The sequence below is a fragment of the Tenrec ecaudatus genome, chromosome 13 (assembly GCF_050624435.1).
Source record: "Tenrec ecaudatus isolate mTenEca1 chromosome 13, mTenEca1.hap1, whole genome shotgun sequence".
Lineage (NCBI taxonomy): Eukaryota > Metazoa > Chordata > Mammalia > Afrosoricida > Tenrecidae > Tenrec > Tenrec ecaudatus.
This window is the reverse complement of record NC_134542.1, coordinates 110157803-110183549: the sequence shown is the minus strand read 5'-3', so window position 1 is coordinate 110183549 and position 25747 is coordinate 110157803. Positions and strand designations below refer to the sequence as shown.

Here is a 25747-nt window from a genome sequence, read left to right as displayed (position 1 = left end):
CGGAGTCGAAAGCAAGCATAGCAATGAGGGGCAAAGAGGGAACTGCCAAAGCAAGAGACGGGTGTGGAAGGTTCTTGACTTATCTCACACTTTCTTAGAATCTTAGCCTAAGTGACAATGTCTACGAATAGGATCTAGGATTCTCCTATAAACACCAATATTGATTTCTGACTTAAAACCTGCATAGAAAATTGAAATACCATGAGTTAACTCATGATCAGTCATCAACCTTGGGGCATAAAAACCCAGGCATATTTGTGAACAGTCAACAACAACAACAAACTACCATTAAGATGATTCCAAATGAACATACACTCTTCTAGTTCCGTAAGCCTTCCTCCCCTGACTATTATGATTGCAGTCCTACCTAGCAACTCTAGGTAGGCCAGTGCACATACATCATGATAGAGTCGAGCTTTCAATTTAGGAAATTCAGGGTCGACAAACTCCTCAGAAACAGTACTGAGAGTAATTACTACAGGAGGGTAGGGGAAGGAAAGGGAGGGGGAGAGTGGGCGGGAGGAGAAGGCTGATAGCAAAGGTGGCAAAATAACACTCCTCCAGGAGGACAAACACCAGGAATGCAGGTGAAGGGATGAAAGGGGCAGTAAAAGATATACATAATATATGTAGGGTACATGAGGGTGACAGGGCAAGGGAGGGAGGGAGTAAAGAAGAGCTGATCTCAAGGGGTCAAGAAGAAATATAATGTTTTGAAATTGTTGATGGCGATATTTGTATGAATCTGCTTAAAATAATGGAAGTATGCACCATCATATGTAACATACCCAATAAAATGATTTATTGATAAAAAAAGTAAAGATGATTCCAAATAATAGAGATTACATATAGAATTTCTGAGGCTCCAAAAATCTTTATGGAACTAGACAGTTTCAGCTTCCTCCTTCAGAGCAGCTAGTGGGTTGGAATAACGGAACTTACAAACAAATGCTTATGCCACAGTCCCACTCTGGTTCCTATATTTGATAGAAATCCATTAAAAATATCTTCACCTTTACAGAAAACATAAATATGTTTTTATGAATCTAAAATTTATATATACCCAATGTCATTTTTATTTTTAAAATTTAGAGTTATCCTAAAATGTCTAATTTTATATTAATTCTTTTTTCAAAACTTCAAAATATATTTGATCCGTCGGTTATCCCATGACATTTGAAAACTCATATTATCTGATGTATGTGTGCCATGCAAATACCGAGCAGCGTACTCTTTTATTTTTCCCAGTTTTACTCGCAGATAATTAGCATATTATATAATTCAGTAGTTAAATCACTCAATCATGTCACAGAGTACAATCCACCCCCACCTCAATTTTAGAGCATGACAATTCCCCCATGGTCAAATCACCTTTAAGAGGATTCATGTAATCAAAATCCATTCTAGTGTCCCTCCTCCTCCCTTGTTTGTTAGTTACTCCCCAAATCCCCTTTCTCTCCCAATCTTTGCACCACCACCACCAAAACCACCACCCCTGCACCCTATAATACCTCCATCCCCTGGTATCCTTATTCTCATTATGCATTCAGTCCTCCTGTGCCTCACAGCTGGGAACCAAGCGAAAGCAATAGAAAACAAACTTGCCCTAAGGTGGTAAGGGCAAAAACATAATAGTTTACAGAAGAAAATACTAATAATGTGTAAAAAGGCAGACACCTCCCCCCCCCCAATAATAATGAAAAAAGGCAAGGTAGAAATGTCTGTCGTGGAACCAATAAGAGACACGTCTACAGGGTGGTCAACCAGCCGAGTGTGCAGTTTGCTCCAGCATAATCCAGGGCACTGTGGCCTCAGTCTGACCGTAAGGCTGGTCCCCACTCTTGCCGGTGGCTAGAGCGGATCCACCAGTGACTCAGACCAACCACATACTCTGTCGGTGGGTTTTGGGCCCTCACCATTCCCTATAGGTCTCCCCAAATTGGGTGTTCATAATATTTGATGGGTTTCTTTTCACCATATTTGAGTTTTGTAATTATCAAGTTTGGCTCACACAACCTGATGGACTTAGTTGACGCCTCGCTTAGATGATTACTTGTTTGAAGACAAGGCTTTCAGATCCCAGACACTATGCTGATTGATTGCTGGCTTGTGTTAACTCTTTAAATGATAGAGATAATAACAAGAATAATAGCTAAATTTCCCCCCACATTTTATATATTTAGAAAAAAAGTTATTGCAGCATTTTAAGTGACATTTGACAAATATTGATGGTTTTATTTCAAATGTATGCATTGCAACTTATTTCCTCTCTAGAAGTATAACTGCTTTTACATGGCAAATTATCCTAATCGTCATAGCAATATTCATGTTTTAGTCCAAAATTATTATTCCCTTGTGAATAATCAGAGATGTCGTATTTATTTTATAGCAAATGTACAAATGTTTCACAGTCTATAAAGTCTAAGTTTTGGATTTGAAGCAATTTTCATTTTACTGTAGAGTTTGAGGAACAATTTTTTGTCATCCTCTGCTGATATTACAATGAGTAATAGTCTCCTGGATTGGTTTTCCCACTCTCTGGAAAAGAGAAACCTCAGAAATGTATTCCAAAACATAGTATTAAAATAGTATAAGCATCTTTTTTGCATATGCCTTTTGATCATTTCCATATTTAAATATGTGTGTGTATATAGTGACATTTTGTTTGTTAACTGTCATTCCCATTCCTGTTTGTTAGAATAAAGTTGTATTTCAAATATAAAAATATTCATTTGAATGATTGTTAAAACTCGATTTAATGTTTTTTCTCATCCCCTTCAAACTCTGTTTCCTGAAGAAAAGTTTTATTCATTAATTTTGGTATTGATACACATTTAGAAACATTATTTAGAATAATTCTGTCAGTTATCATATGCACATTTTTAGAAAGATTGCATAGTCCTGCATCTTTTGGCTATAATTCTCACTCATTCTTTTGAACTGTCTATGAAGTCAATGTGAAAATATTAAGAGATTATAAAAGCACCAATAACCTAGGATTTATAAAGTCTTACAAAGTAATTTTAAATGTATGCTTTTCTGTGATTGTCTCAATGAATAATATCTATGTCTACTGAAAGTATTTTTCAACCTTGAAATCCCTAAAACATTGAATATATTATATGTGAAACCAGAAGAAAAAAATCAAAGTCATAGCTATTGAGTTGCTTCTGACTCACAGCATCCTATAGGACAGGGTAGAACTGTCCTTGGTGGCTTTCCAAGCCTATAACTGGTTATGGTAGCAATAACCTTGGGTGTCTCCTGCCCAGAGGCGAGTGGTTTCCAACTGCTGACCTTGCAGTTAGCAATGCATAATGCACTAAGTCACCAGACCTCCTTTCTGATGTGCAGACTAATTAAATAATGATAAACTCTGTCTACCCACCACTAAAATGCCACTTTGTTGTCCTATTGTGACTTTTGTGTTGTCTTGATGCTAGGCACTAAGCTACTGGTATATCTGACACCAGCAGGGAAAACTATGGGAAACAGATTTCAGTGGAACTTAACCTGCTAAGACTGACTGGGTAGAAGGAACAGGCAATTCAGGACACTGTCGAATGTAGTGACGGAAGCTAACCCCAGAAAAGCTTCTTCTTCAACGCAGAGCTAACTTTACATATACGGATGAAACAAAGCTTCCAGGAACTTCAATTTTGAAGGGGCACAAATTAAAATAAATGATACAGTTGCTAATTTGAGTTAAAATCACAACATGAAATTTATACTGTATGAATCTGAAAAAAAACCCTGCAAGTCATTAAAAATTAAATGGGATCCATAAAGACTAATATCTTAGGCAGTAGTGAGCTAGTATGCCCTTGAATCAACCATCCAAAGTCAAAAACTCATGTGGTATACAATACTGGGAATGACATATTAAAGAGAAGCAGTGTTGCTTTCAAATAAAGAGCATTTCAAGACCTCCCTTGAAGTGAAATTCTAGATGAGATAGGATAATAACTATATGATGCTTACAAAGACCAAGTAATTCAACTAATATTCAGAATTACATACAAACTCTAAAATTATTAGTGAAGAAATCAAATAATTCTATCAAGCCTAAAACTGATCAACATGCAATCAATTATTGATGATTAGAATGCAAAAGTCAGAAACAATGTAGAAGCACCAGTCATTGGAAGATATGTTTTTGGTAATAGAAATAAAGCTAGAGATCACACGATAGAAATTTGTAAGACCAGTAACTTCTCCATTATAAATATCAAATGGTAACTATACAGGTATTCACCAGGTGGCATACCCGGAAATACAATGGACAACCTCTGTAGGAAGAGACGAATGAGAAGCTCCATATAATCAGGCTAAACAAAGCAAGGGTGACTGTGGAAAAGACAATCAATTACTCCCATGCAAGTTCAAGTTATAGCAGAAAAATTTAAAAGTCTAAAAGAACCCAATATGACCTTGACTATATAACACCTTAATTTAGAGATCATCTCAAGAATAAATTTGACTCATCGAATACTAATGACTGAAGACCATATGAATTTTAATACAGTACCCAAAACAACACACATAAAGCAAATGGTTATTTAAAAGACAGGAAAGAAAGAAAATACTAAAATTGATGCAAGAAGAAATTTTAAAGTTTGTACTTGAAAGTAAAACTAAAGGAATAAATGGTGTGTTTCAGTAGATTAAAGAAACAAATCCAGAGACATGTGTATAAGAGAGAGCTTTATATCAAGAAGCAATTATGTATCAATAAAACATACCAACCCATTCTAGATCAAGTCCATAAGTTTCAATAATATTAGCCCATAAATCCAATATTTGCCCATGAATTCCTCTTGAGACTCACACAATACATGCAATGATGCCCTATGCAGGAAAATTCACAGCCCGTGGGTGTGAAGTCTTATGAGTCCAGTAGCAGTGGAAGCATCTCAGTGCTGGCAGTGTCTCCACGGGACTCCTCAAGCTCCAGGGTTCTAGCATCGCTCCATGTCTTTTGTCAGCAGGAATGTCTTGCAGGGAGTGAGTGCCTCCAGTGAGCTATTGTCTTTAGCACCCCCAAATGAGGTCAGCAAGCTGTGACCTAATTGGAAAACTAAATGTCACCCGTTCACTCTTAAGAGTCTCAAGTTGACAGCAGATTGTGTAACTACCAGAAATGGTAAAGTAAAAGAGCTGAACAGAAATTTTCAAATGGCAGCTCAAAAGGACAGGATAAAGTAATATATAAAACAGGAAACTCTCTACAGTATTAGAGAGAAAAAAAAGAAAGAACATTGTTAGCTGAAAGAAATGAAGAAAAGAAGTCCTCAAGTTTCAATATTGAAGGATTTCATGGGAAAATATTTACCAATTTAGAAAGCAAGAAAAAATGATAGAAGTAATTCAGTCTCTATACCAATTATCATTGGCCAAAGTTCAACTATTCAAGGCGTAGTATATGGTAAATAACCTATTTTATCAAAGGAATAAGTCCAAGCTGTACTAAAGGTATTATTAAAAATCAAGGCAACAGGTATTGACAGACTAGCAATTGAACCATTTTAACAAACTGATGAGGCCTTGCAAGCTCTCATTAATCTACATATTAAGTTCATATCTTGTCTATGTGAAGAAATTTGGAAGTCTGCTACCTAGCCAACTGACTAGATGAGATACATGTCTGTGGCCATTCCAAAGAAACGTGACCCAACAGAGGGCACAAAGTATTGAACAACATCATTAATATTACATGCAAGTGAATATTAAAGAATATTAAAAACAACAGTGGGGGCTGTGCATTGACAGGGGGTACTGTTCACATTCAATGTACATATGGAAAAGATCATGCAACCAAGAACATCATTGCTGATGTCAGATGCATCTTGGCTGAAAGCAGAGAATATCAGAAAGTTGTTGGCCATTATTTTATTAACTATGGAAAGATATTAGACTCTGCAGATCACTACAAACTATGGAGACATTACAGAGAATAAAATTCCAGAATGCAAAATTGGGTTTATTCACAATCTTTATGTAAACCAAGTGGCAGTGATTTGAACAGAACTAAAACATAGTTCTTGTTTAAAAATCAGAAAAAATATACATAAGGATTATATCCTTTCACCATACTTATTCAGTACATGTGCTAAACAAGTAATCCAATAAATTGGACTATAAGAAGAAGATGGCATCAGAAGGGAGGTCTTATTACCATCTTGTATGTACCAAAGATACAACCTTGCTTGATGAAAGCAAGAAAGACATCAGGCACTTAAAGATGATAAAGACCAGAGACTGTGGATGTGAAAATAAGGCATCTAACCACATAGAGAAAACAAGTCCTTAGAACTGGACAAATAGGCCCCATCAGGTTCAATGGAGACAAGACTAAAATGATCAAGGAGTTCACTTTAATTCAAGTCACAATCTATACTCACTGAAGCAGCAATCAAGTGACTAAACATATTGCATCTGACAAATCTGTTGTGAAGATCTCGAAATTTTAAAGTGTTAAAAACAAAAATGTCACTTTGAGCACAGAGGTGGGTCTGATTCAAGCCGTGATATATTCAATGACATATTCTGCCTGTGAAAGCTGGACAATAAATGAGGACAGCTAGAGAAGAACTGAGGCATCTGGATTGTGGGTCTGTCAAAGAATACTGAAGGCATCATGGACCTCCAAGAGAACGAACAAATACCTCGTGGACAAAATATAGCCAGAATGTTCCCTATAATAGGTGATGGTGAGTTGTGTCATGTCTTTTGGACCTGTTATCAAGTGGGATCAGTACCTGGAAAGGACATCATGCTCGGGAAAGTAAAGGATCAGAGAAAAAGGAGAGGCCCTCTGGAGACCCAGTGCCACAGGGCCTACAATAATGGGTTCAGACATCACAACAATTGAGAGATGGCATAGAACCTGGCAGGATTATCAGTAGGGTCCCTAAGGGTCAGCACTTAACCACAAAAACAACACCAAGCCTTGTTTTTGATATTGTGTCACCAAGTGAATATTAGGCGATTTATAATATTTAGGTTTAGACTACCAAGAGTGTTAAGATTGATTGAATAGCTGAAAATAGCTATTTTGAAATATATTTCCCTATGTAATAGAATAAAAGAATTACTTATAAGATCATGACTTACATTTGAATGAGCTAGCAACAATAATTCTGGGACAAATTCCTTGATGTATTCAAGAAAATTTTCTTTTTGACTGTACATAAGTGACACATTTTTTCTCTCTCATTAGGTTTCTAAATATCTACTGCCCAAATCAATTAGTTGATGCTTACTCACCTCATTAAGATCTGTCTTAGCTTATTTATCTTGCTTCCTTCTCCCTGAAAATCATCCTTCGAAGTGAATGTACATTATTTTTAAACCCTTAAATGTAACCCATTGAAGGTGAGTTAGTTTATTTTGACAACCTGGCCAATAAACACAAGTGGGGTTAATTGAAGGGCGGAGGGATAAATGGCTCGGTGAGCCTCACCTTTCTAGTTCTCAGGTCTCTTGCTTTGTGATGGTCACACCAAGGTACAGCTGCCTTAGCAGTTCCCTGCTTCAGCTGGCAAGGCTCACTTCCTGCAAGACATCCCTAAGGAGTAGCTATATGGATCTACCTGTATGCAGCCCTGGGTGCTGAAGCAGCCGTGTGGAGATCCCTGCCAGTGCTGAGATGCTTACACGTTCATTGACTGAACTTTCTGCCTGCAGTTGGCATCATTATGTCTGTTTTGTGAGATGGAGGAGGACTTAGTGGATTGGTGTTGGACATATGTATTAATGGGTTAATGTTGGACTTGTGGGCTTGGGCAGCACTGGGTTGGGATGTTATCTTGATATTCACTTGACCTTTATATAATATTCTCTCTTATACATGAATTTCTGTGGATTTGTTACTTTAAAGTACCCAGACTAACACATTATGGTACCTTGGGAGTGAGGTACTGGAGAAATAAATCATAAGGTGGAGAGTAGATGTTTGACCTCTCCCTCATGGTAGTTTTTCTTTTTTGTTGAGCCAGAGGTCAGATAAAGCCACAGTGTTTACTTGGTTGTTATTTGGGGGAAATATGGGAAGTATTAAAATAGAAAGTTTGTAAGCCCACTTGCTTTCAGCCATTAAAATTTGATCTTTAGATGGATTTAGACCATTCCTTCAAAGAAAGCTTTGAAAAGATATGTCCCACCCAGTGCTTTGGAGTACGCAGGAACCAGTAGTCTTTGTCAGAAGCTGGAAAAAATCTGAAACTGTGGGGAGAGGTCAAACGCTTACAGACATCCTCCCCAGGGTAGTTAGTCACCAGACAACAGGGTAGGCCTCTAGGGCAGTTAGTCAACCAGACTATATGGTAGGCCTCACTCCCTGCTACTGGGGACAATAAACTATTCCTCCTTGAGGCCTGAGACCAAGCATCCACACCCTACTGATAATGGTTCCTATGGAGATCTGGGGAATAGGTCAAAGTTAGGCCAACATCCTGAACCTAGGATCTGCCCATCTTGTCACATGTATAACCCCACTCCCTCCCCTTCCTATTGCGTGTATATCCCTAGACCACCCCTTCCCATTACTGTATTGCCTATAGTACAGCCCCTTCCTGTGACGTATGTCCTCACTTGTAATTAGGGGGCTTGCATGTCCCCAGAGAATATAAAAGGGGCCGGGTCTACCATTAAACTCTCTCCCTCCACGTGGACCATCTAGCAGGGCAGAGGTGAGCATGCTACCATGAAACGTGTCTGACTCCCATTTATTTCTATGCTTCTATCGCTCATGCTCTCTATGACTTTACTATGATCTTTACTTATTATCGCTGTACAATTGCGCCTACCAGACCTGTAATGATGTGTTAGGGGCTGGCTTCCTCTGACATGGAACCATGAAGAAAACTCCCCTCTAGGATTGAATGTTAAAGGGAGCCTGAGAGCAGGCTAAAATGCTTGCTAAGTGGCCACCTGGATCCACTTGTTGAGTGGAAGTGAGAGAAAGGCAGCAATAAAGAGACAAGTTGAGTTTAACCACTGACACCTGTGGACTTGATTTACAGGAAAAAAAAGGAGAAGATGAGAGCGGATAGACTGGTCTAAAGTCCATGACCTAGCACGAGGGGCCTAGACTTGTTGAGTATTGGTGAGAGCCCATGGTCTAAAGGCAAGGTGACCAATGGGCACCCTGTGGAGGATGAGTGGGGCAGCCCACTTGAGTTGACCAGAACCCAACCAACTGGATATTTTTGAGCCTGTTAACTGGTGCATATTGTTGCTGACTTTATGGATGGCCTGTCCAAATTTGACTTTGCTTATGGATGCAAATTTCACAAGGTTCCAACTGGAATGAAGACTCTTCATGTCAAAAATATGATAGTCTTCTCAGAGAATTGGGTTGATGTAAGTGGGTAGTATATAAATTGGATACTTAAAATTGGGATAAAGGTATGAAGTGGTTGGCTTACAAACTTTCATAGGTGGGGTAGCATAGTCATAGGATTATAGGATTAAGGTGTTACTTATTTCAATTGTGAAGCTAAAGAATTATGTACAGGTGCCAGGTTGGCAAGGGGTGGATTGAGTTAGTTTATTGTGCCAACCTGGCCGATAAACACAAGTGGGGTAAATTGAAGGGCGGAGGGATAAATGGCTCGGTGAGCCTCGCCTTTCTAGTCCTCGGGTTTCTTGTTTGTGATGGTCACACCAAGGTGCAGCTGCCTTAGCAATTCCCTGCTTCCGCTTGCAAAGCTGACTTCCTGAAAGGCATCCCCAAGGAGAAGCCACATGGACCTACCCCAATGCAGCCCTGGGTGCTGGAGCACCCATGTGGAGACCCCTGTCAGCACGGAGATGCTTACACTTTCACGGACTCAGCTTTCCTCCTGAAGTCAACATCATTGTGTCTGTTTTATGGGATGGAGGAGGACTTTGTGAATTGGTGTCGGACATATGGGTTAATGTTGAACTTGTGGGCTTGGGCAACACTGGGTTGGGAATTTTTCTTGATGCACACTTAACCTTTATATAAAACTCTCTCTTATACATGAGTTTCTGTGGACTTGTTTCTTTAAAGTACCCAGACTAATACAGAAGGTAAAATTTTAAAAGATTTTTTTTGCATATCATTCTATTATTTTTATGCAGTAATAAAAGTGGTTATTGTAGTTTTTAGGTTACATCTAAGTATGATCATGTCCTTTTCAATGAGTTGAGGTAATCGTTAAGGCAGAAATCAGAGATTAACAACTGGCAAGCTGTTTAATTAATTGGATTTTCTATGAGACAAAACTGGCTAATCATAAATTGTCAAGGCAACAAGGAAAGCATTTCAGCATCCTAGTGATGTAAAAATTCTTCACTAACATTCTTCTAAGGCAGACTTTTAACGGATGTTGATTGAAATACCTCTGATGGTTAGAAGTAATTCAAGTGCCTAGAGTTCTAGTGTTAGAAACATCCTTATGAATTTACACAGAGAGGTCCTGATGTCTCAGTGGTTAAGCACACTCGATTACTAAGTGAAGTCAGTGGGTCAGACTTTCTGCTCTAGCGGACAGAGAGCATACTTCCTTGGAAACCTGGCGGGGCAGTTCTACTCTGTCCTACAGAGCAGCTTTGAGTCAGAAATGAAACTTATATTGAACAAAATCTGAAACTTCCCAATTACTAATTTCAATCTTTGAAATAACTCAGAGGGCATAAATCTTCCTTATATAACATTTCATTGAGCCTGGGTGACACAGCAACCAAACACATTGCCATTGAATAAATTCTAACTCCTATTGATCCTATAGGTCAGGGTAGACTGCCCTGCGAGTTTCTGAGACAGTCACTCTTTACTGGAGTTGGAAACCTTGTAATTCTCCTGGAGCACCTGAAGCGGAGTAACCACTGCACCACCAGGGCACAAGTCATTTCAAAGTGGCTGCTAACTTGACTCAAAGGTTGACAGGAAACCACCCTGTGGCTCCACAGCAGAAAGGGCTGGTGAACTGCCTCCTCAGCTATTTGAATCAGGAGAGCCATAAGGAATGTATTTTACTTTCTTTTGTACCACACCGGTTGCCATAAGCAGAAGCCAACATGATGAAAGCAAACAACAAATTGCTTAAATAGTTAACACATCCTCTTCTTCGGAAGACATAAAGTCTAGACACCTTATGCTTCAGGATGTACAGGTTTGTATACACTCCACTCAGCCAAGTCTCCTTTTTCATAGCCATCTGGGTCAGTGGTTCTCAACTTTATGCGTTGTGACCCCTTTGGGAGTCAAACAACCCTTTCACAGGGGTCACCCGCTTCATAACAGTGGCAAAATTCCAGTGATGAAATAGCAACAAAAATAATGTTATGGTTGGGGGGTCACCACAACATGAGGAACTGTATGAAAGGGTTGCGGCATGAGGAAGGTTGAGAAGCACTGGTTTGCGTACACAGTACCTCCAGTGAGCTCCACCAGGGCAGCTCTAACTACGGTAATGTTCCAATTGGCTTAAAATTACCTCTGCGCTGTACAATCCAGGCCCTATTTTATCTTTGCATATAGAACTGTGCTTCAGGTAAAAACACTTTTAAGCATATTGCTTTTTGATTTGCCTCACTTACATAGCATTTAAGATACCATGCTTAAGTGGGCTGTCAGCTGCATGGTCAGCAGTTTGAAACCACCAGCCGCTCTTAGGAGTAAGACGGCTTTCCATGCTAGTAAACAGTTAGTCTCAGAAACCTACAAGGGGCTAGCTATGAATCGGCATTAACTCGATGGCAGTGAGTTTGGTTTTCGGTTTCTGGGTGTACAACTTTATATTTTAATGTGCCCTTACTTTGCATTCAAATGACAGCATGCTGAAATGGAGGTTTTCAGCAAACATTTCTATCAATCAGTTCTGTCAGTGAATCACTCTCTTCAGGCGAACCGTGCTAACAAAAAGCAAATAGGGTGTTAGGTAGTTTATTTTAACTGCATACATACTCAGTCCTAATCAGCCATGCTTTTTATGCTTTTTCCAGCCTGCTTTTATGCAAATATTATATCCTCCAATATTGGATGAGATAAATGATTTCCCATTCACTTAAAAAGATTCTTGAGAGGGAAATGGAAATTAAGAGTTGTACATATGATTTCTGGCTATTGGTATACAGTAACCCCATCGTGTGTTCATGCCTCATATCCATGGGAAAACTGGACAACTGCATGGCAGAAGAAGAAATGGTGCATTTGAATTGTGGTGCTGGTGAAGAATATTGAGTAAACCCTCGACTTTTCAGAAAAATGAACGGATTAGTTTCAGAAGAAGCAGAATACTTCTTAGAAATGAAGACTGTGAAACTCTGAATTCCTTAAATGCGAGTGGGTAAGAGCAATCACTAGAAACGGCCATCATGGTTTGTAAACAGGGCATCCGAAAATATGAGAGAGTCCCTGACCACAACAATGGGCAATCTTCCTCTCTTACAGACAGTGACCAGAAGTCGGAGCCAACAACTAACAACACCCCCTAAACACGGAGCCTCCCTCGTGTTTGTTTTTACTATGGTACGAATACGTTTTAAAATCATTTAGTTTTTTTGTCTTTATGACTGCATCCTCACAATTTTTATGCCACATTGGAATTATTGTTTCCTATATAGACTGAAGAGCCCGGGTGCCTCTGTGGTTAAGTGCTCATCTGCTCAACAAAAGAGCCGTGTTTGGGACCCAAGAGCAGCTCCCTGCAAGCGCGAGGCTGCAGTCCACTTCCACGGATGCTCCTTGCGGGAGAACCTGCCAGCCAGTTCTACAGAGTCTAAAGGATCACCGTGAAACAAGATTAAACTGGAAAGCAATGGGTTTGGATTTGTGTGTATATATATTCTGATTAAGGAGTTTAGACCATAATGATGTCCTTCAACTTATAAATTATACAGCCATAATCTGTTAATGCTCCTGATTAATTTAATTCATCTTCCTGCAGCAGCTAACTTGCCACCATGTGGGAGGGTCTACCTTGTACCCGACAGGAAGGTCTTGGCAATCTTGAGAGCATCCGCTGACTTTCCGACTGAGGCATTCATCCATGTGGCAGTTCCTCTCGTCTGAGCCATCACCACAGTCATCCTGGCGGTCACAGAGACGGCCACTGGGGACACACCTGCCATTTTTGCACATAAAAAATGAACTGTTGCATGACTGTTCTGGAAAACAAAAATAAAGCCAACGGGACATAAGAACACACCATGGTTTTGAACTGTCATTGTTGCAAACATTCCCAAGCACGGTGGCTGTCAAATATTCTAGGAAACACAAGAACATATGGAGCATGTGAAGCATTTTATAGAATCAGTACAGCCTTCTGCACTCTCACATTTCATGTTTATGGCAAATGTATATTAACCATAAAGTTAACAGTCAAAATACGTGTCTCTAGCAAAATTCACGGAATATTTGCCTTAACCTGTATTGTGAAAATGTGTTCAAACGTGTAATGATACTTTGACATTTCATGAAGTCAGAGGTCTCCGAGCAATATGTCACTAGAAATTAAGAAGCAGGAACAGGTAACTATTCCTCAACTCTTTCATCCTGGAAATATAACTTTGACATTTTTAAGACAGGCCATAAAAAATAGACATTTGTGGGAACCGTAACTTTTCCAAATATAGCTATGAAAAGGAGGTCTGGTCTTATAAGTACTGATGCCTTAGACATGACTTCTATAAGAAAACTACTAAATGTAGGATGTATGTGAGAAAACATAAATGAATTATTAGAAGACGTTTCACTGTGTATTATGTCACTGAATTGAACTAATAAATGGACCGAGTTTGAATATGAATATGCTTCTGAATATGTTTTCTTTTTTTTGTTTAAAGTGTGACTTTTATTTTTTTATTTTTTTAATATTTGAAAATTTATTTTATTTTATTTTTTTTAACAATTTATTGGGGCTGATACAATTCTTTTCACAGTTCATACATATACATACATCAATTGTATAAAGCATATCTGTACAGTCTTTGCCCTAATCATTTTTTTCTCTTTTCTTCTTTTACATTTTATTAGGGACTTAAAGTGTGACTTTTAATACAGACTTCATTTCATTGCTTCGTTTCTAAGCAATTAGATTTCTTTTAGGTTTGAATTTTCAAATAGGCTCACAAAAGAAAACCATGGATCTAAGATGTATACAATTAAAAGACAAAAACAAGCAACCCCCAAACACTGAGGACCATGTGACTTCAGGAGAGGAGAAATTTATTGAGATTGTGGCATCTAATCCTCATATTTCCAGCACAACATTAAGTTTCAAAACCTAGTCTCAAGACATAGTTTTTTTTACCTGAATCCTATTTAATATGTCAAGACAAATTCGCATGCTTAACTCTGAGCATTTCCTGTCAATGACTGCCACGCTAGACTGAAAATGAGAGCAACCATCTGGCCATAGCATCTGTACCTGCACCTTTGCACTTGGGGTTTAAAGGTGCCTCATCAGAACGGTCAGGGCAGTCGAAGTCTCCATCACACTGCCACTGAGTGTTCACAAGACATCGCCCGTCGGCACAGCTAAATTCTTCTGCCCCACACTGTCGGTATCCTAGAGACAAATAAAAAACACTGTTGATTAATTCATATAAGAACTATCCATTTAACTTCATCCTCTCACTAGACACAATATCCTATGAAACATGTAGGTCACACGTAATGCCCATAGGACATATTTTCCTTTGTTTTCTATTTCAGGAATAATATTCACAGTAGATATTCATAGTTGGAGACTAAGCCTAAGGTCCCTAATATGAAGTTTGAAAGAACTTTATTTCTACTTAAGGAAACATGAGTGAAGCTTTATTAAAAACACTATCTCTGTCCAGCTTTTACCTGTGTCCAACAGAATCTCCCTAAACTAGAAAACTAAAAATAATATAAATTAATTCATGCAATTTTAGAGTATTAAGCTAGATTTGGTATAACTTCACAGCATATGGATAAAATTATTAGATCTACTTTTACAGTTGAGTTATAATGATAAATCTTATCTATTGCACTATAGTACTTTTACAATTGTAAATAAATTGTTCAAAAAAGAAGAAAAACATTTTTTAAATAAAAGAAAAAAAATGTATTGACAAACAACAGGTGAGAGTTCGTAGTTATTCTTTACATTGATATGCAGTCTCCCTAAAAAGTTTTATCTGGTACACAGAATCAGGTGGTCATTTGTTAATGTGCAGCTCACTTGAATTTGGATTCTGACGTTTTAGATTAGAATTATTGTTAAAAGTGTCAGCAGTATAACAAACTTATCACATCTTTTAAAAACTTTCTGGTAAACCTGGACAAATATTTTGCTGTGGAAGGAAGGGATAAGACTTTTATATATAAAGTTTTTTTAAAGCAAAATCCAGTGGGAAAAAAAACAGCCTCCTACATCACTCTTTCTTCACTTGTTGTAATTTAAGTTCTAACCAGTTGGTTCCAAGTCCTGGTGACCCTAAGTACGGCAGCATAAGACGCAGACTGGTCTTGCACTGTCTTCATGGCTGAGCTCATTGCTGCAGACGCTGTATGGATCCACCTCAAGGAGCAGCTTCCTCATTTTCACCGACCCTCCTTTTCTTCACTATGATCTCTAGTCCTTGCTATGTTGAGCATAAATCTGACTATGTAATTTCCCCATTTCAAAAATATGTATTGTCCTTGGAGAGTCCAAAGTTTCAAATCCAATTTCCATAACATTCCATTTCTGGGGGGTTTGTTTTCTTTTATTACTTAGAATTTATACTAAATAGAGCATTTAAAAAAAAGACTAGTTGATACTCCTCAAGCTTGTCAAATTACAAGTCGTTGTAATATTTGTTGATTTTTCAGGTACATGTCAAATTTAATCATTTGTTGATTTTTCAAATTATACATAATTTAATGAGTGCTCATATCTTGTGAAATGAAATACCGCCTTAAAGGAAGTTTTCTGTCAGCTGTGGAAAGGATCTTTAGGAATGAGTCAATCTGTCCATCAAAATATGGTGATGGCAAGACAGATGAAGGCATGGGCTTGGCCTAGGAAGAAACAAAAGACTAGGACGGGAGAAAAACAAAGCGCTAAGTATCTAAAATTGCTAATGGTTTGTTAATATCTATTGAGACATCTCACATTCCATGAGAATGCCCGTCAAGGCAAGAGTATAAGTAGAACAAGAAAACTTCTCCTCTCCTAGAAATCTTCACCCTTGGAGCTGAAATTAAATCACATATATTAAATGATCAGTGGAGATTATAAAACATATTACTGAGTTATATCATCATTTCCTTGCAAGATTATTGCTACTAGGTACTATTGACTTGCGTCCAAGTGATAGCAACACTGTACAAAAGGCAAAACACTGCCTGGTACTGTGGCATCCTCACAAATACTACTGTGCTGAAAACAAAGGACTTTTTTTTTTTACTGACCCACTTTCTATACCAAGCACAATGTTCTGCAGGGATGGGTCCCTCTTATAAACATAGCCCAAGCAAGGTCTTACTCCCCTCCTTTCTACTGAGCATTCTATCTGTCCATTCTCCAAAGCAGATGTGCTCCTTCTGCTAGACCACGGTCTATTTAATATTCTTCACCAAAACCATAATTCAAATGCATTCATTGTTCTTTGATATTCTGTACTATACCATTCATTAGTTCTAAACATATGACAATATAAAATAATTTCCGAATCCTTAATAGGAAGAGCTCAATGAGATGAACTGGCGCAGGGGCTGCATGCCTAGGCTCAGGCATAGGAACAATTGTGAAGACAGTGCAGGACAGGCAATGTTTCCTTCTGTCACGCGTAGGGTCGTTATGGGTTAGAGCCAAGTGATTGTACTTGACAACAATAAGGCCAAAAAGTATTGCTTCAAAATCATTGAAACCTTTATGAAGAAAATTATCAAATGTGAAGCTATTGTTTGTCAACATATACTCCATCTAAGTTTGCATACTTCTCACAGTGGTGTTTCTCGTTAATATTTTCCCTAAAGAATTTTACACTGTTTGACCACATCAACATGGCAGTTGGACTTTTTTAATGAAACTCAGATAGGTCTCAGTTCTCTGAGTTGGGGGAACAACAAGCGTCTAAATAGGCAAGACCAGGGTCATAGGGAGCTATCCTTGTAGACTGAGTCAGAGCATCATTGTGATGGGGTGAAAACATCCTCAATGAATTGTCCTGTCCTCTTTCTCAATAACGAAACTTAATTTTCTGAAAGCCTCTTCAAAATAAGCTCCCATAATTTTTCTGTGTTTCTCAAGAAAAGTTTTCAAACTACTCCTTTGGAATTCAAGTTAAAAGACAAAAAGCAATAATCATAATCATTTAAGCAGACCTCTCTACTTTGACTTTAACTGATCAACAGAAACCCTCAGACGCCATTGTTCTCATTGCGTTTTTAAGGCGCCCTGAGGAGAGGCGGACAAGCGTTTTATTGGGAGAACTTGTAGGCATTTCTTCGTGGCTGCAGATGCACGGGTGAACCACAATAGCAGGTTGCAGCATGGAAGTAATGGAATCCTAGTAATCATAGTAACAACAGTTGTTAATTTACTGTCATGTGTAGTTCATCCACCTATTATGGAATACACCAGTCATTAGTGATGAGGAACTGTATTTGTTTATTTTTAAAATGTATTCATATAACCCCTATGTCATTGCATAATACTTTGACTCCTCTGAAGAGTCTTCTCAGTGGAAGGTTTGGATATACTCACCACACTGCTGAGGCTCATCCGAGCCGTCCCCACAGTCATCGTCATGGTCACAAACAAACTGCTTTGGGATGCAGACCTTGTTGTGGCACCTGAAAGTATTTTCATCACATGTATGATTGGGAGCTAAAAGAAAGACAAAATATGAAGGTAGATGAGTACATATTCCATCCTCCTCCATCTTAGGCCTGTGAATAATATATGATATTGCATTCAGTAATTCATAATTAACCAGAAAAAGCATATGTCCATGTTCAATATGTCACATAAAGTACTACCATAATCTGTTGTATGTTATACTTTTAATATTTTAGGAAAATAACTATATACATATATAAATATATCTATAAATATATAACTGCATTAAAAGAACTGATTATAACTGTCAATTTATATGTGTATATGCATTTATAATACTATACAGCTACAATGTTATATGTATATAATTATAATTACCTAATGCATATGTGTATATATCTATATGTATATAAACATTAAAAATGTCTCATATTAGGCAATTCTATCATTCCAGAATGAAACCGAAACTTCAAACCATTAAACAGTGTGTAAGTTTACTGGACAATGAATTGAAGGATTCATGTATGAGGGGGGGAAATCACTATGTTATAATAATATTGGTGATTTTTATGTTTTGTGAGTTTTGCTTTTGCCTGGAATAATGCTAATCAAGTGATAAACTCCTTGTTTCTTGGTGAAGACTATTTATGAAAATATATCCAAGTATTAATGCTCTTGATGGAAGGGGAAGTAAAACAACAAGGGCTATAAAAGGTATTGATATTAAGAAGATAATATTTTTAGATGAGTTATAGAGTGGACAGTCGGACTAGGTAAAAGAAGATTCTGTGAAGTGATGAGTTCTTCCACACAAAGTTATAAATACCAATCCATAAAACTAGCATTCTAGCTAATGTCCTGAACAGTGGGAAAAACAATAGTGAATCAGAATGAGCAATCAAACTTCAGTGCAAGCTCCCCCAAAAGGCAATGTGTGTAAACAAAATAAACACTTTTAATATTATACTCATTAGAGGTTTCACAGGGTTTGTTCAATTAACCATTTTTAAAATTAAAGAGTAAAACCTATGATATGATATATTTTACTCTGTGGATAAGAATAAGATTTAAGAGATTGAGACTGCTTATAATCTACTATCGGTTACCTAGGATATCAGAAAAGGCACCGCAGGAGAGGTCTCATCAATACTGACATCCTTGAGAGTTTTCAACCCTCTTGGACTCTCAGTTTCTTTATTCATTCAATGTGAATAAAAATGTTTATCTGATAGGTTAATTCAATGGAATATCTACACTATGGGAAAAGGAGCAGTCCATTTTATAAATGTAAGTCCTCTGTGCAATTTAAGTTAACATCTATGAAACTGTTTACAGCAGATACACAAAAACACTTCCCTGGGATAAACTGAGAGTAAGAAAATAATAATTAATAATAATAAATAGTAAAATAAAAGCATCTACCCCACTCATTGAACTTTAATGCACAATGGAGAAAACTGTGACACCTTTCCCGCCTCCCTATGCACATGAAGCACTTTCCTTTACCCAGAGCAGTGCTTCTTCGCCACCTGCCCCAGGCCACGGTCCTCTCATGGTGTAGTGACCCCTCAACCATAAAATTGTTTCCGTTGCTACTTCATAACTATAATTTTGCTATTATGAATCAGCAACCCCTGTGAAAGGGTCATTTAACCCCCAAGGGGTCGCGACCCACAGGTTGAGAACCGCTGACCTAGAGCATCTCCTTTCTTCTGTTCCAGGAAGACACCAAAAATGCTACTGCTATTTCTGAAAATCCTTTCTTGAGACTTCTGGGCTTTATTATGCAACATTCCTCCATGATGACCTATTGTTTCTGCTGGGAGTGGTGTTCCTTAAAGTTTATCAGATGAACAATTCATGGTTCTGCTGCAGATTTATCCGCTGCATGTCTATATTCTTTCACAGGCTTCTTCGCTCGGATACGCATCTGACCCAAATTCCCCAGACAAACGGGCACAGAAGTGTCTGCTTTCAAATCAGGAATGACTGACGTTTGCATGGACTCATGTCTAGGTTTTTTATTTATTGTTGTTTGTTTTAAAGAAGTTTAATAAAGTGGAATTTATTTTCAACAAATAGATTTGCAAAACTATATGGAGATCATATAGGGGCAGCGTTTTTAAATGTTTATTGTAATAAAAATTAGACCCAAAGTTGCTCATAAGTGTCGACTTTTGAATTCTGTGACAGCTTATATAAATCAAGTGAATTTTGCCAATTGATTATTCTTGAAACACTCAGCAACAGTGACTTTTTTGGCATTAACATGTTCCAGTCACTTGAGTACATTTTGTTGTATTTTAGCATGATTTACTTTATAGGTCCCACGAGGTCCAAAAATGTTAATATGCCTCCCAGAGTGTTAACTTGCTACAATGGCAAGAGCATACTAGGACCATCTGGATCCCTGAATTGATGCTTAATCCTTTATTACTAAGCTCTTGGTGGTCTCATTGACCTTTAGAGACAAATATCTCAGTTTCAAGATCAAATCGAATTATTATACAACAATAGCATGAGTTCTGGGCAAATAGACCTGCCTTAAAGTTTTCTTTGTTCTTCTCTGCTTTAACTACCCCCAATGAATACACAATGTTTTAAAGATCTTTGGAGAGAGAATTTCAGAAGTTACTCTGGAGTTCCCAGCCCTCTTCCTGATACATTGCTTAGTTAAAAAGAGTCCCCTCTGTGACCCCGGACTCTGCATTAAAATATTCCGTCCCTTCATCCTACTGGGATTTATCTAAATTTTTATTATTGAGTAAACCTGTGAAAAGTTCCCGAGGTGATTTATAGTCAGAAATGCAGTAAATTGTGTGACCTGCAAAGGTGTTCCTCTGATATCACAGCATCGTTCAGCTGTATCCATACTATTTTCACCTGACCCAAGGGTTAATACTCTATCCGTACAACTAATATGTGTTTACTGACCTTCTGATCAGTAGTTACATGAGATCAGAGAAGCCATTTACAGAGTATCCAGAGTAGGCAACCTAAAGCCCCTCATGAGGTGAAAAGGTGTTGAAAGAAAATAAAACGTCTGGGCTCACACACACACACATCCTTTACAAATATTATTCAAAAAGTGAGATGATGAATCTTTGCTCATCACACTGGTTTTAAAATGGGTAATCCCCAATTGCACGTGTTTGGAACACTCTGAGCAGTCTTGAGGGGTTTCTGAGCTACTATGGGAGCAATGTCCCACTTGATGATGTCTGACGCTCGCTCTGTGTTCAGGGATTGGGAGAGTGAGAGAAAGTGTGGTACGGCTCAGTGCTGTGAGAACACAACATCCCAGGATGCTGCAGTGTGCTTGGAAAGAGACGTCATGGTGTGTTCCTACCACAGCCAGCTGTGGAGAGCTCATCACTTCCGTCTGGACAATCCCTGTCACCGTCACAAAGCCAGTGTCTGGGCACACAGGCACGAGAGCCCCGGCAGCTGAACATGTCGGCGGCACAGGTCATGGCACCTGAAACCCAAAGGAGACATGCTATTGAAAACACACTCTGTTTGCGGGAAAAGTCTGTCCTTTACAGTGTTGTGGAAAGGAAGCAGAGCAGAGGCAGGTCTTGAGGAGGAACAAATCACAGTACTGAACACATTCATCCCTCCCTGCAAGGGCCATATTTCTTAAAGCGACGTGGTGGTCAAGAATGTCTTTTCTCTTCGCTAATGTACCAAAACGAAACCCCGTAAAATTGTCATAGAAGGATGAATAAATCAGGCGGTAGCATTTCAAAGGAGAATTCATAGGAAATCATCATCAGTGCATTTGTTTGTGCAATATGGCCTAAGTACAGAGCACATTCATTCATTTAATTACCGCAATAACCTCATCAGATAATATGATTATTAGTCTCATTCAGAGCTTAGGAAACTCCCATCCTGAGAAGTTGAAAAGCTTATCAAAAGCCACAATTTGCAAAGAATGTCACATGCTGAGCTGGGAGGCAGACCTCCCTTCTGACTCCTAAGCACCTTCTCTTACCCACTAAAGGCAAATACTGGTCTGTGAGGTTATCGTGACTCCCCACTTCCTTTAGCTGAAAATTAAATGTTCATAATCCCTCTGTTTTGCACGCTTAACATCAAAGTCTACTCTCTGTTGTTGTCATTGCTGCTGTTCAATCCCTTCCACAGTGTTCCTTAGAAGAGAGCATGGGGACTGTTTTATGTCCTCCTATGCTTCAGTCTTGTCGCCAGAAGGCCTCTGTCCCTGGGGAAAGACATCGTGCTCTGTAAACAAAAGGGTTAGCAACAAAAGAGGAAGCCCTGCAATAAGATACATTGGTACATGGTTTCAAAAATGAGTTCAAACACAGGAATAATTCTGAGACTAGCCCATGAGTCACTATGAGCCAGAGCTGACTCTACAACATTTAACAATAACAATTTAGTGTCCACCTCGTTGCACGGTTTCTCTCAAAGTATACACCAAAAAGATGCTCACTGACTAAATTCAAAAGTTCGTTGGTGGTCCCTCCTTACTTTCCATTGCATGAGCATAAGGAAGCTGTATAAATTAGATCTCTCAAAATGTCTCCTAGCTACAGTACAGATATGTATGATATGAATGGCTTATTTGCTTGTTTGCCTTATAGAAAATATCTGTTGTACGAATCAATAACATGACTGCAAATACAACTTTTGAATAATTCTCACTTTCTTGCTACCAATGCTGAACAGAATGAATGGTATAAAAATTAGAATTATCCAAAAATGTAGGAAGAAAATATAATTGATGCGTGGTTTGTAAGCATTTGCTATCGGTGATCAATTTGCCTTTGCTGGGTTATCATTAGTTTCTTGCTTTTTATTCGCAGAATTGCTCTGAGCTGAAAATGCGTCCCAGTGCAGTTTTCCTCATAGGTAGCAGTGATAAGATAAAATAGCATCGCCTAGTGAACTTCTTCAACATAAATATGTGTGTCCCTGATATATACCCTTGCTGGAAATGGGATGACAAGCAATGCCAAAAAAATGGCCCCATGTAATTCAAACTTTCTCTGTGCTTGTATCAGTAATAATGAAGTTTAAGGTGGTATATATTACAAAAAGAAATCAGAAAAATAGTCTATTAAATAAATGTTAACTTCATTTAAAAATAAATTGACGTGTGACTTCCAACATCTTTAGCGCTTTATAAAAATTATCTTTATTTTATTCTCCTTTATTATTTATCTTGTCATGTTTGTTATGAAATTTATGAAAAGCACCATTTTACTTATTGTGCTCTCAAGTTAATGCTTGAATTTCAGTTCCATTTTTATAATTTACCATGATTCTAGAAAAACAATTGCATGTTTTCAACTAAGAGAATCTTGAAAAATGTAAAACTATCTAGTTACTTTTTCATTATAACTCTAATTTTTCTAACATAGTCATAATAGAAAAAGTACCGAGTTGTAAGTTAAGAATCCTAATTCTGTCTGACCTTGGAGAAGAACAGTGTTTGAATGTCCCTGGCTCTAAAGTGAGGGTGTAGTAAAATATCTTTTAGCTATAAAGTAGCATAAGGTTCTCTGCAGCTAAGTTTCTGGCTCCCATGATGATGTTCAACAGATTCTGGGTTAAGAACCTGGCAAAACATAGTCAATTAGGAAGAAAATGGGTCAAAAGAAAGACAAAACAGAACAAACAAACAGATCTCATAGCTTTGTTCCTTAGTTACTACTGCCATCTGGAAAGGCAATTTCCTTCTTGAGGTGAGGGTGGGGAGGGTGGAATCCCACAGGGAAGGACAATAGACTAAAGGACTTCTAGTCATTGAATCTGCCTCCAGTTGGCACAAGCTGCCACTATCTTTAAGAGTTAGAAAACTTGAACTTGAATTCTGACCCTCTTTCTGGCATCATCAACGACATGCGTGACCTCAGGATAATGTACTTTCTTCCATGCGTTTCTCTTTCTTCAACTATTAGATTATGCAAATGGATTAGAGTATGTTTTTCGAAGTGTGATTATCAGAATCCTGAAATAGAATCACTACATGCTTCTTAAGGATGTATATATGTGTATCTAATACCAGAATATTTGGAGGGAGGGATTGAGAACCTCCTTTGTTTTGTGTATTTATTTTTACAAACCTCGAGGAAGTATTTTTTTTTAAATATATTTTAAAGGTTGAGAACCATCAAAATGAATAATTTGTATTTCCTTTCCAAGTTTAAAACATTAGGTTCAGTTTATTGATAAGTGTTTAGCCTAAAGTGTCACTAGCTTGCTAGTTAGCCGATAAAATAATCAGAACCACAGTTATTCATTATATTGAATAGATTGCCTGTTTGACCACAGGTGAACACTGTCATTGCCATTTTAGTACTAAAAAAAAATCAGGACAATGACAGACGTGGAATTAGCATTAACACCTTGAAAAATGTGTAATCTTTGCGTGGCATAGATAAACACTTGGCTACTAATGGAAAAGCTGGCAGAATAATGTCACCTGGGGCTTCTAGGAAGCAACAAATCTCTTTCAAAAGGTCACAGACATTGAAAGCCCATTGGAAACACAGAGTTGCCACAAGTAAGAATCAACGAGATGGTAAAGAACAAAGTAAGATGGGAATAAACCCATTCATATACTACACATTGGCTATGTTATATGACCATGCTGGCTATAATACATAAATCTTTGTGTGCCCTTTTCATAGGTCAGGGTTGAGGAATAATACATACTTTTTGATGGTCAAATAGCTGAAAGTATACCCACAGAGGATAAATTGATTTTGTGTGACTGTAGAAACATTGCCCTTTCTATTTTAATGTGCACAGTCTGATTAGTGTACGGTTAAACCAGAGTCCAAAAAGGTATTATACATTGGGCGCATCCTCGTGTTTTTTCAAACAGGTAATCACTTTGTAAAAGTAAAGAGACATTTAACAGCATAGGAAATAAAATATTTAAAGAGATCTGGTTATTTTTACATTGATGGACCTTTCTACATTCATTTTGATCTCCTTTATAATGCAAATGATATCACCAATGTACATAAAAAAGTAGAGTTTAAATGGATGGAATATAAGAAAATAAATAATGTACTTGCAAAAATATCTCCAATTTCACATTAGTCACAGAGAACTTTAGCTTTATGAAAGTTTAGCTTTAGCACAAGTTGTTTAGAATTTAATTTTAGCTTTAGCACTACTTCTTTCTCTATGATAGTGGCATAAAATACAACCACAAATCCTAAAATTTCAAAGAGGTGCCAGGTAGACTCAAGTCTAAAGCTGTACCTTGCTCTATGCTCTATGATTCTGGTCCTTTTTCCTGTGACATGATAATCACAACCATCGCTATCAAATGAACTAATGCAATGAGTGAACAATATATGGCGATATATAGAGATATGCACACCGTCATCTATTCGATGCTGACTCATAGTGACCCTATAGGACAAAGTAAAACTGCCCCTGTGAGTTTCCTAGCATTAAACTTTTTACAGGATAGAAGGCCCTGTGTTTCTCCCACAGAACTGTGGGTAGTTTTAAACTGCCTACCTTGTGATTAGCAGTCCCATGTAAAATCACTACATCATCAAGGGCCCCATCCACCCCCACCCCATTCCCCACATGCATTAGATAGATGATGATGGCAAAATATACATGAATAGATTGATGACTTGATAGCTCAATAGATGATAGATGGATAGATAGATAGATATGATAGAGATAATAGAGATGATAGAGATAGATAGATATGTAGGTAGATATATTTAGTCTAAGTAAATATGAATACTTTATAAGAAACTAGATTGTATTATTTTTAAACACATGCATTAAAATGGCAAATAATTACATTTCAACTAAGCTTAAATAATTTAAATGATTAAAAACCAATTGTTCTGACTTTGCACTTAGAATATCTAAATATAGACCCTTGGCATAAATTACTCTATTCTTCTAGCACAATTGTGTTAGTTTGGGTACTTCAGAGAAACAAATCCACAGAAACTCATGTATAAGAGAGC

At 37.8% G+C, this 25747-nt stretch overlaps 1 protein-coding gene across 1 annotated transcript in view; it reads right to left on the bottom strand.

Annotated features, from left to right (window-relative positions):
* LRP1B (LDL receptor related protein 1B) overlaps positions 1-25747 on the bottom strand; it is a 1653255-nt gene that overhangs the window by 272412 nt on the left and 1355096 nt on the right. Inside the window, exons 52-55 of the mRNA XM_075529151.1 lie at positions 21118-21246; positions 17694-17816; positions 14400-14540; positions 12950-13137 (exon numbers count right to left, since the gene is read on the bottom strand). Of these exons, the coding sequence (XP_075385266.1) occupies positions 12950-13137; positions 14400-14540; positions 17694-17816; positions 21118-21246 (581 nt within the window). The remainder of the gene's footprint in view (positions 1-12949; positions 13138-14399; positions 14541-17693; positions 17817-21117; positions 21247-25747) is intronic.